Below are 14936 nucleotides of genomic sequence, written 5' to 3'. Positions count from 1 at the left end.
TGTTTGCTGTCATATTCATGAATGTGTGGCCTGCCATGATGATACCTTTCATCGGAGTGGATAAGTACCCAGGCTTCAAGATAAACGGAGTCTGAACAGGAGAAAGAGCGAGCTGAAGACTATATTATCTGTGCAATGGCTGAAAGACTGGGGGTGTTTAGCTAAGAGAAGAATCTAGTTAAAACATGAGCAGAGGACCTGAGCAGGCACTTCTTCCAAGAAGACATACAGATGGGCGACAGATGCTCAACTTCACTAGCAATAAGAGAAATGCAAATCAAAACCACAATGAGACACCTCCTCGCACCTGTTAGAATGACTATTATCTATAAGACAAGAAATAACAAATGTTGATGAGGATGAAAAGGGAACCCTCGTACACTGCTGGTGGGAACGCAAATTGGTGTAGCCTCTGTGGAAAACTTTAAAGTCTTAAAAATCATAGAAGTTTGAGTTTCAAGAGACCTGGTTCAACTCTTATTCTAGGATGATGAAGTTGAGGCCTACAGAGTGAAGTGGCTTGAAATATTTATTGTACAAAAGTCTGTCCCCAGTTAGAGATAACCCTCTATTCTTGTCATATATTTAAAATATGATGCTGTAGCAAGTTTTGAATAGACTGTGATTTTAACCCTATATCTCTAACTTACTAGTGTTACAGCCTTGAGTAAGTCCTTTCTTTGAGCTTCTGGTTCTTCATTCTCAAAGGGTCTAACAACAAAATGACAGGACTGTTGTGGGAACTAAGGTGAAAAAATAGAGTATCTAACACATTACCAAACCCATAAATCACCCAAGTCAGCCGTAGCTATTATTTTCATTAATAGAGGCAGGATCATGGGTAGGTACGTAGCATAACCCTTTCCCTACCTGCTTGACCTGAGTCAAAGGCTTTGATATTTGCCTTAGGTCCTTTCTCTTGGAAAATCTTTTCCTTGGAAACAAAGCTCCAAAGGTGACTAAAGTAGACCACATGACTCTTTCTTCCTTCCCTTTTATTTTGTATTTTTATATAAGAATCAGAACATTTTTTAAGTATTTCACATATAGCAAGGTTTTAGAGGTAGAAATTTAAAAAAATGGTCTTTTATTGAGATTCAGATTGTTTATAATTCTCACATATATCCTGTTCTAAAACCCAGGGTTTTCACCTTGAGTCTAATTCTCCATGATGGAGATGTAAAGAAAAACACTTTAGAATCATTGATACAAAAGGTTATTTCTCTGTTATAACTTGTATTTCTTTATTCCTCTCTGTGAAAAATAATGGATTCACTTCACCTTCCCTTTTGTCATTCCCTCCTTCCCGAGGATGCCAGTTTTCATAGCAAATTAACCCTTTTTGGTACACAGAATTCTATAGCCCTCCTAAGAAGTTTTTTTTCCTCCCTCACAAAAATGCAATAGAATGCACCTACAAAATCAGTGATTAGAAAAGAGTCTCCAGCTCCTCTTCTCTTATTCACCAAGGTAAAAACCTTCTTCTTTCATGTCCACTGGGGTCAGTCTCTTAGAATGTAAACTTTTATAGTTTGTATCATTACTATGTGTGATGCTGTAAAAATTGTTTGGTTGCTTGATATTAGGGTAAATACAAAGAAAGCAAGCTGAAGGCATGGAGTTCGAAACAAGGAAGTCTAGTGTGTACTGCTGGCAGGTTGCCTCCACAAAGCAGGTTAAATTAATAAGAGTTGATGGCATAGAAAATTCTGGAGTCACATTACTCTGAAGTGAAAGGTGACATGGCGTTCTGTGCAATGAGGAAAAGAGCAGCCCCTGACAGAGTGAAGCTTATGAACTTATTAATGAGAAAAATCTTAAATGGTGAATGTAATTATGAGTATCAAAGAAAAAGCATCTCAGTCAAAAGGGGAAAAAGAGCTTATGTAAAATTATTTGATACATTTAAATGACTGATATATGTAAAAGTCTGTATTTTGCAATCACTTTTGTATGTCAAAATTACTTTGGAAACATAATTTCCCTCTGATATATAACCATTTTGCTAACTATCTTATAAATGGTGGTTTTGCATTTGATAGAATCATCTCTTTCTGTTCTTTTTATTTTTATTTTTAATCCTCCCCCAAGGATTTTTTTTCCCCATTGGTTTTTAGAGACAGTGGAAGGGAGAGAGAAACATCGATGTGAAAGAGACACATTGATTGGTTGCCTCCCGCACGTACCCCAACCGGAGCCTGGGACTGAACCTGCAACTCAGGGAAGTGCTCTTGACTGGGACTCTAACCCTTGACTCTTTGGTGCGCCGGCCAGTGCTCTAGCCACTGAGTGAGACTGGCCAGGGCTGTTCTTGTTGTTATACATAGAAAAAAAATTACTTCATTTTTAGTCTTCAACTTAATTATCCTTTTGAAATAGGGACAGTGAACTTGATGAACTTACTAATGAGTACACCATCTGTTGAAAGATAGTATATGTGCGAACCTCTTAGTCCCGCAACTCATTAAATTTATATCAAGAGTACGGTATTTGTTTACAAAAGTGCCCATAACTTTTTCTCCCTCAAAAATAAGTAATTTTATAAACAATTCCACTTTCTTGCATAACTGTAACTATGAAAAGTTTGACTTCTGGAATCATGAACGCATCCCTTGCTCAAAAGGTCAACACATTTTATAAGGGAGCATATGCCCAGGACACAATGATTTCATTCCACTTGCTTGAGTGAAATTTGGGCTCTTTGCCCTCATTTCCTAAAGTTCCATTTTGATCATTACTTGGCCTTTGCTCTGTCCTTTACAACTACTTCTCCTGGGAAATTCTGTCTCTCTGACAAGGGATGTTTAGTTATTTCCTATTAGAAGTTGACTGTTTTTCCCACTTTTGCTCCATCCCCTCTCCTTGAAGGAGCTTGACTAGGAAGAAGCTTGGATATGAGTTCACAGTTCTGATTTGTTTAGATCTGAAAGGCTACTGTATACTCTGATGATTTAAATGCCTGGGAACTTAGAGCAAGCAAGGCTGTGACTGTATCCTGAGACACTGAGCTCCGAAGCAGATAAAAATGCACAAATCTGTTTTTTACAGGGTCATTTTTTCTAGTATTTGACCAGATTACTCACACATACACTAGCCGTTATCATGAAGTTTTACTTTATACTTAAAAGAGATACTAAGATATGGTCTGTCTAAATTTTTATTGCTATGAGCAAGGGCATGAGAGCCAGGCTTCTATCAAAGTCTTGATACCTTTCTCCTGGCACAGGGAGCCTCTTCTGCGGTCCATGTTTCTCAAAACATTCTATACCAAGTGTGGGGGTGTTTTATGAGTACTGTCAACAGAACTGCCCATGGTGTGAGAGGACCTCAGTGCCTTAAATTCTCTCAAAGAGCGTCATTATAAATAGTGAGTATTGCAGGTTAGAAAAATAAAAGATTTCCAGGACTCATGGTACTTTACCATTTCTTACTGGTCAAAAAATACATAGCATGATGCGTTTACATCTACTAGGGAAGTTTGTCTTTACCACATGATACCCACACGCTGAGACTGACCAGCCCATGATAAATTATGGATAAGTAGTGAGATTGCTACTTCACATTTGTCTGCTTCCTCTGACCTCTACAGAGAGAAAATTTGGATTCTCTACTCTGAACTTGAGAACATGAAAGCCCAGTTGTTTTTGGCTGCTGAGACTTTTGCTTTTGAGCCAGCTGCACCTTTTATGAATATTTTCTTGAACCCTTTTTCGTAGTCCTGTAATTACAGTGGATGTTGCCAAGGAACCTTAGCAGCAACTTCCAACCACGTGTTGCCTGGAACTAAGCCAATCGGACTAGTCAGGCAGCAGCTCCCGGCCTCAGCCTTGCTTTTACAAGGGAAAACCACCCTCCTTCAACCCAAGATAGCTTGCCTTCTAAATAGAAGTGCTACAGCTATGTGTAACTTGATAATATTTTATTAATATAAAATATTATTGAGATCTAGAAGTAATTCTTCCTGAGCAATGTGACAGACTCAAATGTGAGGGAATCATTCCTTTCTCTACTACATTACCAAAAAATAATAATTGAAATTTTACTAATTTTATATTTTAGTTCTTCATTTTAAGTTTGAGTAACTGCAGTGGTTATGGGTTCCAAACACAATACTAATTGAAACCACTTCATACACGCTTAATTGTGTGTTTAGCTGGTAATGTTTAAAATTAGGACACACAAAAAAGAGAGGTAATATTCAAAATATACATTCTGTGGCTTGTAGAAAATTAAAATCAATAGCTTGATCATAAGTCTATGTTTTATAGGTGGCGTTTGGGGGGGTGGGGAACCCAGAACTCATCCACACACTGACAAAATTAGGAAAGGAAAGTAGAAGGAATCTGCCATGGGAGCAACTAGGGAGAAAAGAGTAGCAATGGCCAAGTTGGGGGAAACAATGAAACTGAGGCCAAATCATTTTATTCTTAAACCTATAAAAAGTACATTACAAATAATTACAAGCTTAAAAATTAAGTAGCTGACTGAACATTTTAACATGATCTTTGGGACTTTGGGTTGTGTGTTCTCCTATAACCATTTTCGATGTTAAAATTCCTAACAGATCAATACAAGGTGTTTGGTCTAGGGACTATTCTTTTTGTTGCGTAACAATGAGCCAACTGGCATTTTATCTTTAAGCAAGTCATTGTTTTCATTCCAGAAGAGCAATTTGTTTAATTTGATTGTTTCTAAGCAGATCCAGGAAATTGCTTTATGAATCACTGTAATATGTTGCCATTTCTGTATATTGATCTATAATAATCAGTTCATGTTTTCTTATTTCTTTTTATCTATTTCTTATCTCTTTTCAGGGGGATATTTTGAATAGAAAAGGCAAAGTAGAACAAGTTACTCCAAAAAGTTCAGGTTTCAACCATTCCAATAAAAACTCCCGTAAGATTTGCTATGAATTAGAAGCTTGAATTAACATTTGCTCTTTAGCATTCGAAGTGATGACCCACCTTACTGGTGTCTCCTCAATAAATGACAACTAAAGCAGAGAACACACTTACGGAGATGACAGTGGTTTCCATGGTAGCCGGGCAGACAGGTACATCTCCCTGTGACTGGGTGACAGTCTTCATTCTCGGCCGAACACTGACATACCTGTTTACAGTCCTTCCCGTACGTGCCTGGTGGACACACTAAGGGGAAGAGGAAATGTAAACCAAATGAATTAAATTTGTCTGTGTAAATATAGCTCTCAAAGTGAAAGCAGGGGAAAATTTATTAAATAAGACCATTGCCTACAGAAGTGTGCTGCCCTATGGGATTTAGGTTTCATTAAATTTACTTGGGGATTACTTCACTGTTTGATTTTGTTTTGTGCAGTCAATTTGTGACCAACTGTCAAGGGCCGGCTGCAATTTTCTTGTCACTGAAGAAAATCATAGGGTGATGTCAGGTAAAATCAACTAAAATAATAGTATAATTCATGAGGGACCACATATCTGGATAAAGATATTTTTTCTGGTGCAGCCGGTTTAAATTCTCAAGGTTGTTTCCCTCTGCACATTAGCATGGACTGTATTTGTGTCACTTGTCAGCTACTCTGCTGGGTTGTGCTGTTTCTTTTTACAGGCGAGCAGTAAAGGCTTTCGCTCCAACTTCTAAATAAGACTGTGCCATTTTGTTAAGAAAATAAAAAGGCTTTCTGGGTGTTTTTCAGCTAACAAAATGGAGTCAAGTAGACATTCTGAATTTCACAGTTGTGTCTACAGACAATTCAAACAAATTAGTAAAAAAAAAAAAAATCGACAAGTTTGTTATTATATATTCTGCATACTTGAAATTGAATAATAATTTCTAGATCAACCTTTCTATTTATCACCTAGATGGGTTGTAGAAGTCACTGACTGCCTTGCTTACTGCAGCCATGATTTTGTTGACCATCCCTGGCTGGCTGTGTTGTCACCTGTTTTCTTAGCATCCACCATCCTTAAGATTTCATCCTCCAGTTTTCTTTAAGTAAAAAATGGCAGCAATGGTGTAAATTCTAATTTTAAGGGCCATCAGTGGCTTTCTTAGTGTTAAAAACAAAGGCTAGTGAAACACAGGGCAATGAATCAAAAAGGAGGATTTGATTTTCTTGTTCTGACTGGGAGATGTACAGATACAAAAGCAGTAGCTGGAACCTGACTCAGTTTCTGGACAGCCGTTTATGTAGTCTGCTGTTGGTCTAGGCTTTCTTTTACTAGAATCAGATTTTTCAAATCCATACCAATAAAACATTTATTCTGAACTTGCCAGGTATGCTGAATATCGTATCTGGCTTTAGGGGCCGAAAAGTTTATTAACTCTTTTGTTAATAAGAGGTTAAATAAGAATAACAGCTGATCAGGGCATTTCAGAGGTGACTAGCGGTGGATCCGTGTGATATTCCTACTCCCTTCACCTCACTGTCAGTAAACACATGAGGGCATCATCTACATGCCACTGTGACACGAGGCAAAGAGCTCCCTAATGGGAGGTTTCTAACATGAAAGGCTGCAGACAATAAGAAAAATTGAAATATGTTTTATTAGAGGCCGCTGATAACTTTGGAAACCAAGAGCTGCAGTTATTACAAATTCTTCTCATAAGATTCTTCCCATGTCCGGGAAGACCCGGGTTTTTTTGCCACAGGGTTACATGAGCTTAAAGTGTGGCCGTCCCATGACAAATATGGCCACAGAACCTTGTGCTCTGTGGAGATGAATGACACTGAGAAGTGAAAGTGGCTGTGCTGAACCCAATAGGGTTTGTGTTATAAATTCCAGTACCCCAATCTATCTAGCCATTTTCCATCTTGAGGTATGGAGCCCACTGGCATACGGATTTGAGGAAAGGGACATTTGAACCTGTCTGCTTTGAGAACAGCCATCACGAATATCGTGCTGGTCTGCAAGCATCTGTTAAAGGTCGTGTGGTCTAGAGGAGATGGCATGAACTGTAGGTCAGGTTGGCCCAGCACTGCCATTGGCCTTTTCTCTGGCTTTAAACAAGTTATTTAAGCTCCAAGGCCCTCAATTTCCTTTTTTTGTACAATGGGATTAATAAAATCTATCTCATAGATTATTACAAGGACTAGCCCAGTGGACATATGACATATAGTAATTTCATAGTGCCTCAATAAAATTAATTTCCTTTCCATTGGAACTTGTATTTAAAATCAGAATCAACTATTTAACAAAGGTGATATATATGAGCAAGGATCATAAAAACATTGAAAATAATTATGGAAAAAAGTATCTAATATGTAAAGACTGTCTTTACATGTATCTACTATCAGGAAAAATATTTCTAAAACAGCAACAACAAAACCATTGCAATCACATGACATGAAGTTTTTGAAACACATAAATAAAATTTATCTACATTCTCATTAATCATTCAATGTTTTCAGGCTTCATAAAACCATTCAAAAATGTTAATCACTTCATCCCAAGAAGAGCTCAGGAATAGCTTTAGCTCGAGGAATCAAAATGGCTGAAAATAAAATAATGTACTCATGACCTTCTAAAGCTCTTGAAGTTAGTTCTCAAATAGATGTTTAAGATTATAGAAGAAATTTACAAGTGATATTTCAAAGCAATAAAATGAAAATGAAAATAAAGGCAAGAAAAAACATTCTGAATGTTATCCAAAAAGAATTTGGGGGAAATATAGTATTTCTTAGATTACATGACACTGACTAAGACTTCAGAGGAAATTATTTACTATAAAACCTGCCTCATGTCCTCTGAAAGAGAAGGTAGTGTGTTAGTTTGTTGCTCATGCTTCCAGATGGACTTTATTATGGGGCATTATTTACAAAACATGTAGAATTCTGGAATGTTTTCATTCAGCCAAGAAATATTCCTTGGATACCCTACTATGTGCTAGGTTCATAACAGTGAGCAGAACCAAACATGATTCTTATACCCACCAAACTTATAATAGTGGGGAGATAAACACAATAAAATAATCATTGAATTCAATATCTAATTTTAAAATGTTATAAGGGTGCAAGGTTCTAGGAGACAGAAAAACATCAGGGACCCCAACTTAGACTGGCAGGTGTGGGATGGGGGTGTTTAGTTCTACGTGCTCTCCTTGGGGAGATCACTATTTAACTGAGATCTGAAACACTAGAGAGTGGGAAAGGGAAGGGGGTAGAAAAATGGTAGGAAGAGGAAACATTTCCAGAGGGGAAGACTCATGTACTGCCAAGATTACTAAATAATACGTTGGCAATGGTATGCATGTATGTTAGACAATAGAAGGCTTACATTATTAAAAAAGTTTCTGCATTCATTTCCTATGGCTGCTGTACAGATTATTGCAATTTTAGTGGCTCAGACAACACAAATGTATTATGTTTCAGTTGCGGAGGTCAGAAGTCTAAAATCAAGGTGTTGGCAGGTCTGCGTTACTTCTGGAAACTTGAGGGGAGGATCTGCTTCCCTGCCTGTCCCAACGTTTAGAAGCCACCTGCATTCCTGGGTTTGTGGCCCCTTCCTCCATCTTCCAGCCTGCAGCTTAGCTGCTTCTTTCTTCTCTAATTGCCCGTTTCCCTCTCTCTTTTAAGGACCTTTGTGATTACATTAGAGTCACCCAGCAATCCAAGAAAATCTCCCCATCTCAAAATCCTTAACTAAGTCACTTCTGTAAAGTCCCTTTTGCCTTATAAGACACCATATTGACAGATTCCAGGAATTACAACGTGGACATTTTTGAGGGTCCGTTATTCTGCCTACTATAATCTCCGCACTCCTAAATGTTTCCAGTGCCTTCTGATTTATCCCTTAGAGACCATGTTATCATAGAGGGTCATGTTCTTAACAAGTCTCATGCACAACTCTTCATAGAAATCAATACAATATCACATTTTAAAAACTACAAGATATAAAAAAATATGGAAAAACTATCACTAATTTTTTTAAATAATCTTATTCAATATTAATGGATCCAAAGGACAGGTTTTAATCACACTGAGAAGGACTTGGGGTTCCTGGGAGAAGGTCAGAACCCAGCAAGAACCTGGGAAGCAGCTTGGGTACCCAGATACATCTATAGCGAGACTCAGGAAGAACAGGCTTCTCAACAGCTAAAACTCAGAGAAATGAAGGGCTAACAGCAGATCACAGGGGATGTTTCTAGATCATGAACTGCTTGTTCTTCTTAGTGCTCTACCTATTAACTTTATTTCCCTGTTTTTTGTTTGTGTGTGTGTGTGTGTCTGTGTTTAAAACAACTTTAGGGACTCCTCCTTATAAAACAGTGTTTGCTTTTATGTATAAGGTTGCTTTTAAGCAGGTGTTACTGTGCACATAGTAAGATAAGTAGATATTGAACCACTTGCCCAAATGATACGGTTAATAAGTGGCAAAATCAGAAACAAAACCACAGTGTCCTCAGGGTGGGCTCTGAGCTTTTCCTGCACTCTCTCAGGGTTGTTTCTTAGGACGTGAGGGGGACATTAATATTATATAACATTGAGGGGATTACAAAGCCGGACAACAAAGTTGTGGTTTACCTTGTTAGGCAGGAAAATCAGCCTGGAAAGTTTTATACTGAAAATTTCTTGTTCACTTTGTTTACTAATTAGCCATGCAGGCCACTGGGAGAACTAGTCAAATCAGTTTGAAGTAACTTAGCTGATGCTCCTTCCTACCTGAAATCATTCTGGACAACCACATGACCACAAAACTTAGTGTGTATCTTCCCTATAGATCTAAGCCACCACTGCATTTGAATGCTACAGTTTACTCTTTACATGAACCAGGGAATGTACTCAAAAATAAGAATAAATTGACAGGTACTATTTTTGATTTAGGTAAAATATATCACTTTGACCATGAAGCTATAACCTGAATATAGATAAATACCCAAAATATTTTGGAAGGGAAAAATTATATTTTTGACTTGATGGCTTCCTAGGCATTTGACTGCCTTTTATAAAAAATCAAGGAGTCAGCTTTGCTTAGATTCAAGCTGAGACTAAGTTAATTAGAGAGAGAGGCACCAACAACCTCATAAACACTGCCCCTCCCCTAGTTTTACTGTAGGGTAAATTTTCTAATAGTACTTTCTGCTTCTAAGTCAAGAATTATCTTCTTTAAGGTGACTTCTGAAAGGTGATTCATAGCTTCACTTTTCCCACTAAGATTTAAAGATAAATGAGATCAATTAGAAAATTTAATGAATTTTTTTTTATTTGTCTTATCTACTGCCTTATTTTCCATGAGCAATAAACCTGGATTGGCAAACATTTTATGAGATGACCTATAGAATTCAAATCATACATACAAGAAAATGCAATGAATAGACTTTTCTTTTGAAATCCATGACTGTCTTAGCATTTGACATGACATAAAATCACTTCTTATGGGAAGACCCTGTCCAGCTTGGCATGAAAATACATTGTGCAGTCCTAGAATCACAGTCTCTCCACTGTGACAGTTACAAACTTCAAGGCCATCTACAGCAGCACAGTGTCCCTGACAAGCTAAATAAGCATAGTAGAAAAGTGTTTTAGATTGCCACAAGTACCATCCTTTCAGCTTAAAAACAACAGCAAAAAACTATAGCTTTCAAGATAGGCAGAGAGGTATAGTCAAATTTCATCTAATACTTTGCTTCACACAAATTGGGGTTGACCTTCGGTAGTTTATGACAGCATATTTTGCTCAGGTCTTTATCAAAGGCCCAGTGATAGATCAGCTGTCATCCACCCGATCCTCAGAATGTCTTTGTATTAAACTAATGGTCCAGCAGAGCAGCCAGCCTGACAAGCAGGTTATTTATTTGCAATCTGGTAAAAGAACTGACAACTTCATTGTTTTAATTGTTCATTTTTCATGAGTTGATGCATTAGCTCACCCGGATCTTTGTGCCTCGGTCAGAGAATAAATATAGGGGAGTCAGGGCATCGGAGTGACTGGGTCCATTTTAAAGTTCAAGAAGCTGCACATAGCCGTGGTGCTGGCTGTGATTACCAGCATCCCACAAACATTTGGGAATTTTTTTTTGGTCTTATCTTTGTTCTGCATCTCTTTCCTCTCTTTCAGGAAGACCTATGATGTCAGCTACTGATCTGATTGTTTCTTGAAACAATGTTCCTGGTTCTCACAGCCTGTTAAAAGAGAAAAACTGGAGTGGGCCTAGTCTGCATGTCTCAGTCAGGGTGGGGGCCTGCCAGAGACCTCAGCTATCAAGATATCATCAAGAACAGACACAGCTCAGGTCAGAGCCTCTCAGAATCACTGACAAAGGTTTTTTTTTGCCAAAGTACTCATGGCCTGGTTTCATCTTGAGAGACCTGATTCTAATTCAGTAACATTTTGGTGAGAACTAAATATATATATTTAAATCCTATGATGAACTCCCAGTTAAGAACCGTTGATCTACAGTCTAGATGAACACACTCAATCTAGAGATAAGATATCCACTTGAATGAATCATTTGTCCAAGGTCATAGCTAATCAGTAGCAGAGTTCAAACCAGAACCCAGGGGCCTGTTCCCTTTTCACTTTCCATATCAGATTCCATTCTCCAGGAGCTACTGAGACACTTTAAGGAGGTTCTACGAATAGCTTTTGCACATGCCAAGGTGTCAGGGCACAATATGGAAGTGATCATTTGCACGCAAGGCTCATCTCAAATGCTGGCCCTCAGACAGCAGAAGACATCTCCACATTCTACTTATAAACATGAAAGGGTTTCTGGTTAAGCTATTGGTACTCAAATTATATTATTACTTTATTGTTTTTCCTTCACATTAAAACTGAGAGCACCTCTAGGAGAGGCTATGTTTTATTATTTTCTATGTTCCTGACACCTCATATAGAACTCAGAACATGGAAGGGACTCAATAAATGTTGGATGAAGCTAAGAAAGAAGGAAGAAAAACTTCTCTAGTCCAATATCCATAACTGTGTGAAAGGCTGATCTTACACAAAAACAGAACATTGGTTCCCTGTATGGTATGTTTATACATTCATTTACTTATTAAACAATTATTCAATATTTAAGATTATTCGCAGGGTCCTATGCTTGGCACTGATGATGGAAAACTGAATAGACTAGTTTATGTTTTCAAGAACCTAACAGACTGATTCAGGAAGACATGTAAAAAATTAATATAGAACAATCTGACAAGTGCCACTAATAGAGACATGTAAAAAAGTCTAAGGCATCTTAAAGAAAAGTTAACCCTATAAGGGGGGAACCGGGGTATCCTCAGAGAGGTGACATAAAACTGGGCCTAGAAGAGGAGTAGTAATTCATCAGTCAGAAGAAAAAGAATGAATGAAGAAGTATTTTATTGAAAGCGACAGACACAGTTGCTTCATGGCTAGCGGACAGGGTTTAGAAACAAGTATGATGTTGAAGAGTTGTGTTGGTCCTTAAAAGTGTTTTTAATATCACACTGAAGTCTTAATCTGGTGCTTGTGGGTTGCCATAGAAACATGATGATCAGACTGATGACAGAGTACATATTGGATTGGAGGCTGGGAGCCCAGTTGGGAGTCATTGCAGGCATTTGAGCGAGAGACAACATGAACTTGAACTAGAGATCTGAAAAGGAATGGAGATAAGGGATTGTACCAAGAGATTTTTTTTGAGATGGAATAAATAATACTGAATGAAAGACTGTAGAAGAGACCAGAGGAAAGGCTCTATCTGCTCCTAGATACTTCTTTGTTTGTTTGTTGCTTGTTTTTGCCACATGGAGTCTCTCTTCCAAAATGACCTAAAAGGCTGACATTCCAGTTACAAATGGGTTAAAAAATATTAAAATACTGACTTCGGAAGGCCACAGCAAATAGGCAAATCAGAATCAGCATGTAGCCATTCTTCTGTTTTTAATATAGGCCTCTTCAGCTTACCTTGGCAATCAGAGCACTGGCTGGAGAGGGCAGCCTAACAGCTCAGTGACATTGCAAGAGCTACAGAAAATGGGTATTCTAGAGACTCAGGATCAGAAAGAAGCATGGGCATGTGGGTCAGAAAAGAGTAATGATCCTAAGACCATGGGGCTAGGACAGGTCCTGAAAACAAGTTTCACTGGTTCATTTCTTTCAGGCTTGCTTTTTTGTGCATAGGTTTATATACAGCACAATCCCTAAGGAAACTTTTGGAGTATTTCAGTAAAAGTGATGATGTTCCTTCTTGGACATCTCATATACCATTGTCAGCATGGTATCCCACTAGGGCATTGATGATGGCTGATGTTCCTTCTGTAGGACTTGGTGGTTGCCATCCTCTAGATGTCTAATAAATATCTAGCAACAACATCTCGTCTTTATCAGTGCTCCAGATAAAAACCAAGCAAAAACCAATATCCCAGAACTTTAACATCTCAATTTAATGTTGATGGATTATATTAATGCCCACAGAAGAAACATATCCATTCTAAAAAACCATGGGTTAATTTATTCATGCCTGATTTTCAATCTTCTCTTGAGTTTTGTTCAGCTACTAAAAGGTGAAAATAAGTAGCATAGTTAAAGCTGTGGTTAGGTTAGTTTAACCTTCAGTAAATGTCCAGAATGCAGGAACTCAAGTGAGGGTAGGGGGGAGAAGTTTGCAGAAATAAGAGAAGGTGAGGATGACCAGATAGCAGGTATAAGAAATTAGTATCTTGGAGACCTGAGGAAAAGATCATGATTTAACAGCTGACATTTTCTGAGTACCTATTGTGTACCAGACTTGTTCGAAGCCCCCTACCTGTATTATCTTGATAACCAAAATGAACCTGTGAGTAAACAATTACTATTCTTTTCATTTTACAGAGGAAACTACTGTGAGTCATTTGCCCGAAGCGTGCACAGCGAGAGTCAGCACTGATGACTCAGTGTCATTTTCTCAGACGTTACATTGTACTTCTTCCCAGGAGTTACTGCCCGAACAGGGGGTATGAACACACCCTATTCATTTATGGGCTCTTACAGAAGGGCCTAGAATTCATGTCCTTATCTCATGTCACAGAATCAGCAGAGTACAGTGAGATCTGGATGTAGCATTGGGACTTACTGATTCTTACCCCTGCTGCTCTGGGAAAGTCACCTCCTCCCTGAAGGTCATACTGGATTTTGCTGTTTCCATAGCTCTACTTAGTTTTAAATTTCAAATAATTTCTATTGTGAAAATGATCCATAATGATCCAATGATTTTCTCCATTGACGGAAATCTGGAACATTCTACTTCAGTATGAGTGTATAATAAGTTGACTATGCTATACTCAAAACCACGGTAATTCATAAGATTATATCCTATATTCTTTTTGTTCATTTATGAAACAATTAGATATTAAGTTTGAGGCACTCTGTTACCAATCACGGCTTTCTTCAAGATCCACAGAATTTACAGGATAGGAGTAGAATTCAGAAAGAACACCACCCATTTCCAATCCACTGAGTTAGTGAATGGCACCAATCATACCTGATGCAAGAACTGTCCCTTGGAATGGCAAGAAAAGCCACCAGTATCATCCACTTAGAACTCACAGATTGGGTGATGAACGAGATAGAGAGGGTGCTTACTTAGTAGGCAAGAAATCCTGAAATCCAAAATACTCCAGTATTCGTGTTTCTGCTTGTGTGTGTTACTAATCCCTTAAGTGAAGATCCAAAATAAAGTTTATAGAATCCAGGAACAGCATAATTAATAGTAATTAATTCTTCTTTTCAGATTTGGTACCAGAAGAGAGGCAATTCTTTTTTGACTATTATCCTAGAGTGTTAATTTTGGGTATCCATTTAAAATGAATTCTTAATGAAAATTTTCTTCATATCCATATTAAGGTAAATGAAAGTCAAAAAAGGATAATCACATATACTAATGAAACTTTTGTATCAGTGGTCAAACTCTAACCTGACAAACAGGTGTCCATTTGGCCATCTTGAACACTATTCCCCCTTTATCACTATGGAAAAATAAAGCATCCAAAATAAACGCAAAAGAAGCAG

General features: G+C 37.9%; 1 protein-coding gene across 1 annotated transcript in view; it reads right to left on the bottom strand.

Moving 5' to 3' along the window:
* LOC308557943 (uncharacterized protein) overlaps positions 1–14936 on the bottom strand; it is a gene marked incomplete at its 5' end in the record, with an annotated part of 483857 nt that overhangs the window by 26593 nt on the left and 442328 nt on the right. The window contains one exon of the mRNA XM_081138834.1: positions 5016–5147. Within this exon, the coding sequence (XP_080994960.1) occupies positions 5016–5147 (132 nt within the window). The remainder of the gene's footprint in view (positions 1–5015; positions 5148–14936) is intronic.

This window comes from Miniopterus schreibersii, assembly GCF_964146895.1.
Source record: "Miniopterus schreibersii genome assembly, chromosome: 5".
NCBI classification, from domain to species: Eukaryota; Metazoa; Chordata; class Mammalia; order Chiroptera; family Miniopteridae; genus Miniopterus; species Miniopterus schreibersii.
Note: the sequence above shows the minus strand (reverse complement) of the source record. Positions and strands in the feature narration are given on the sequence as shown.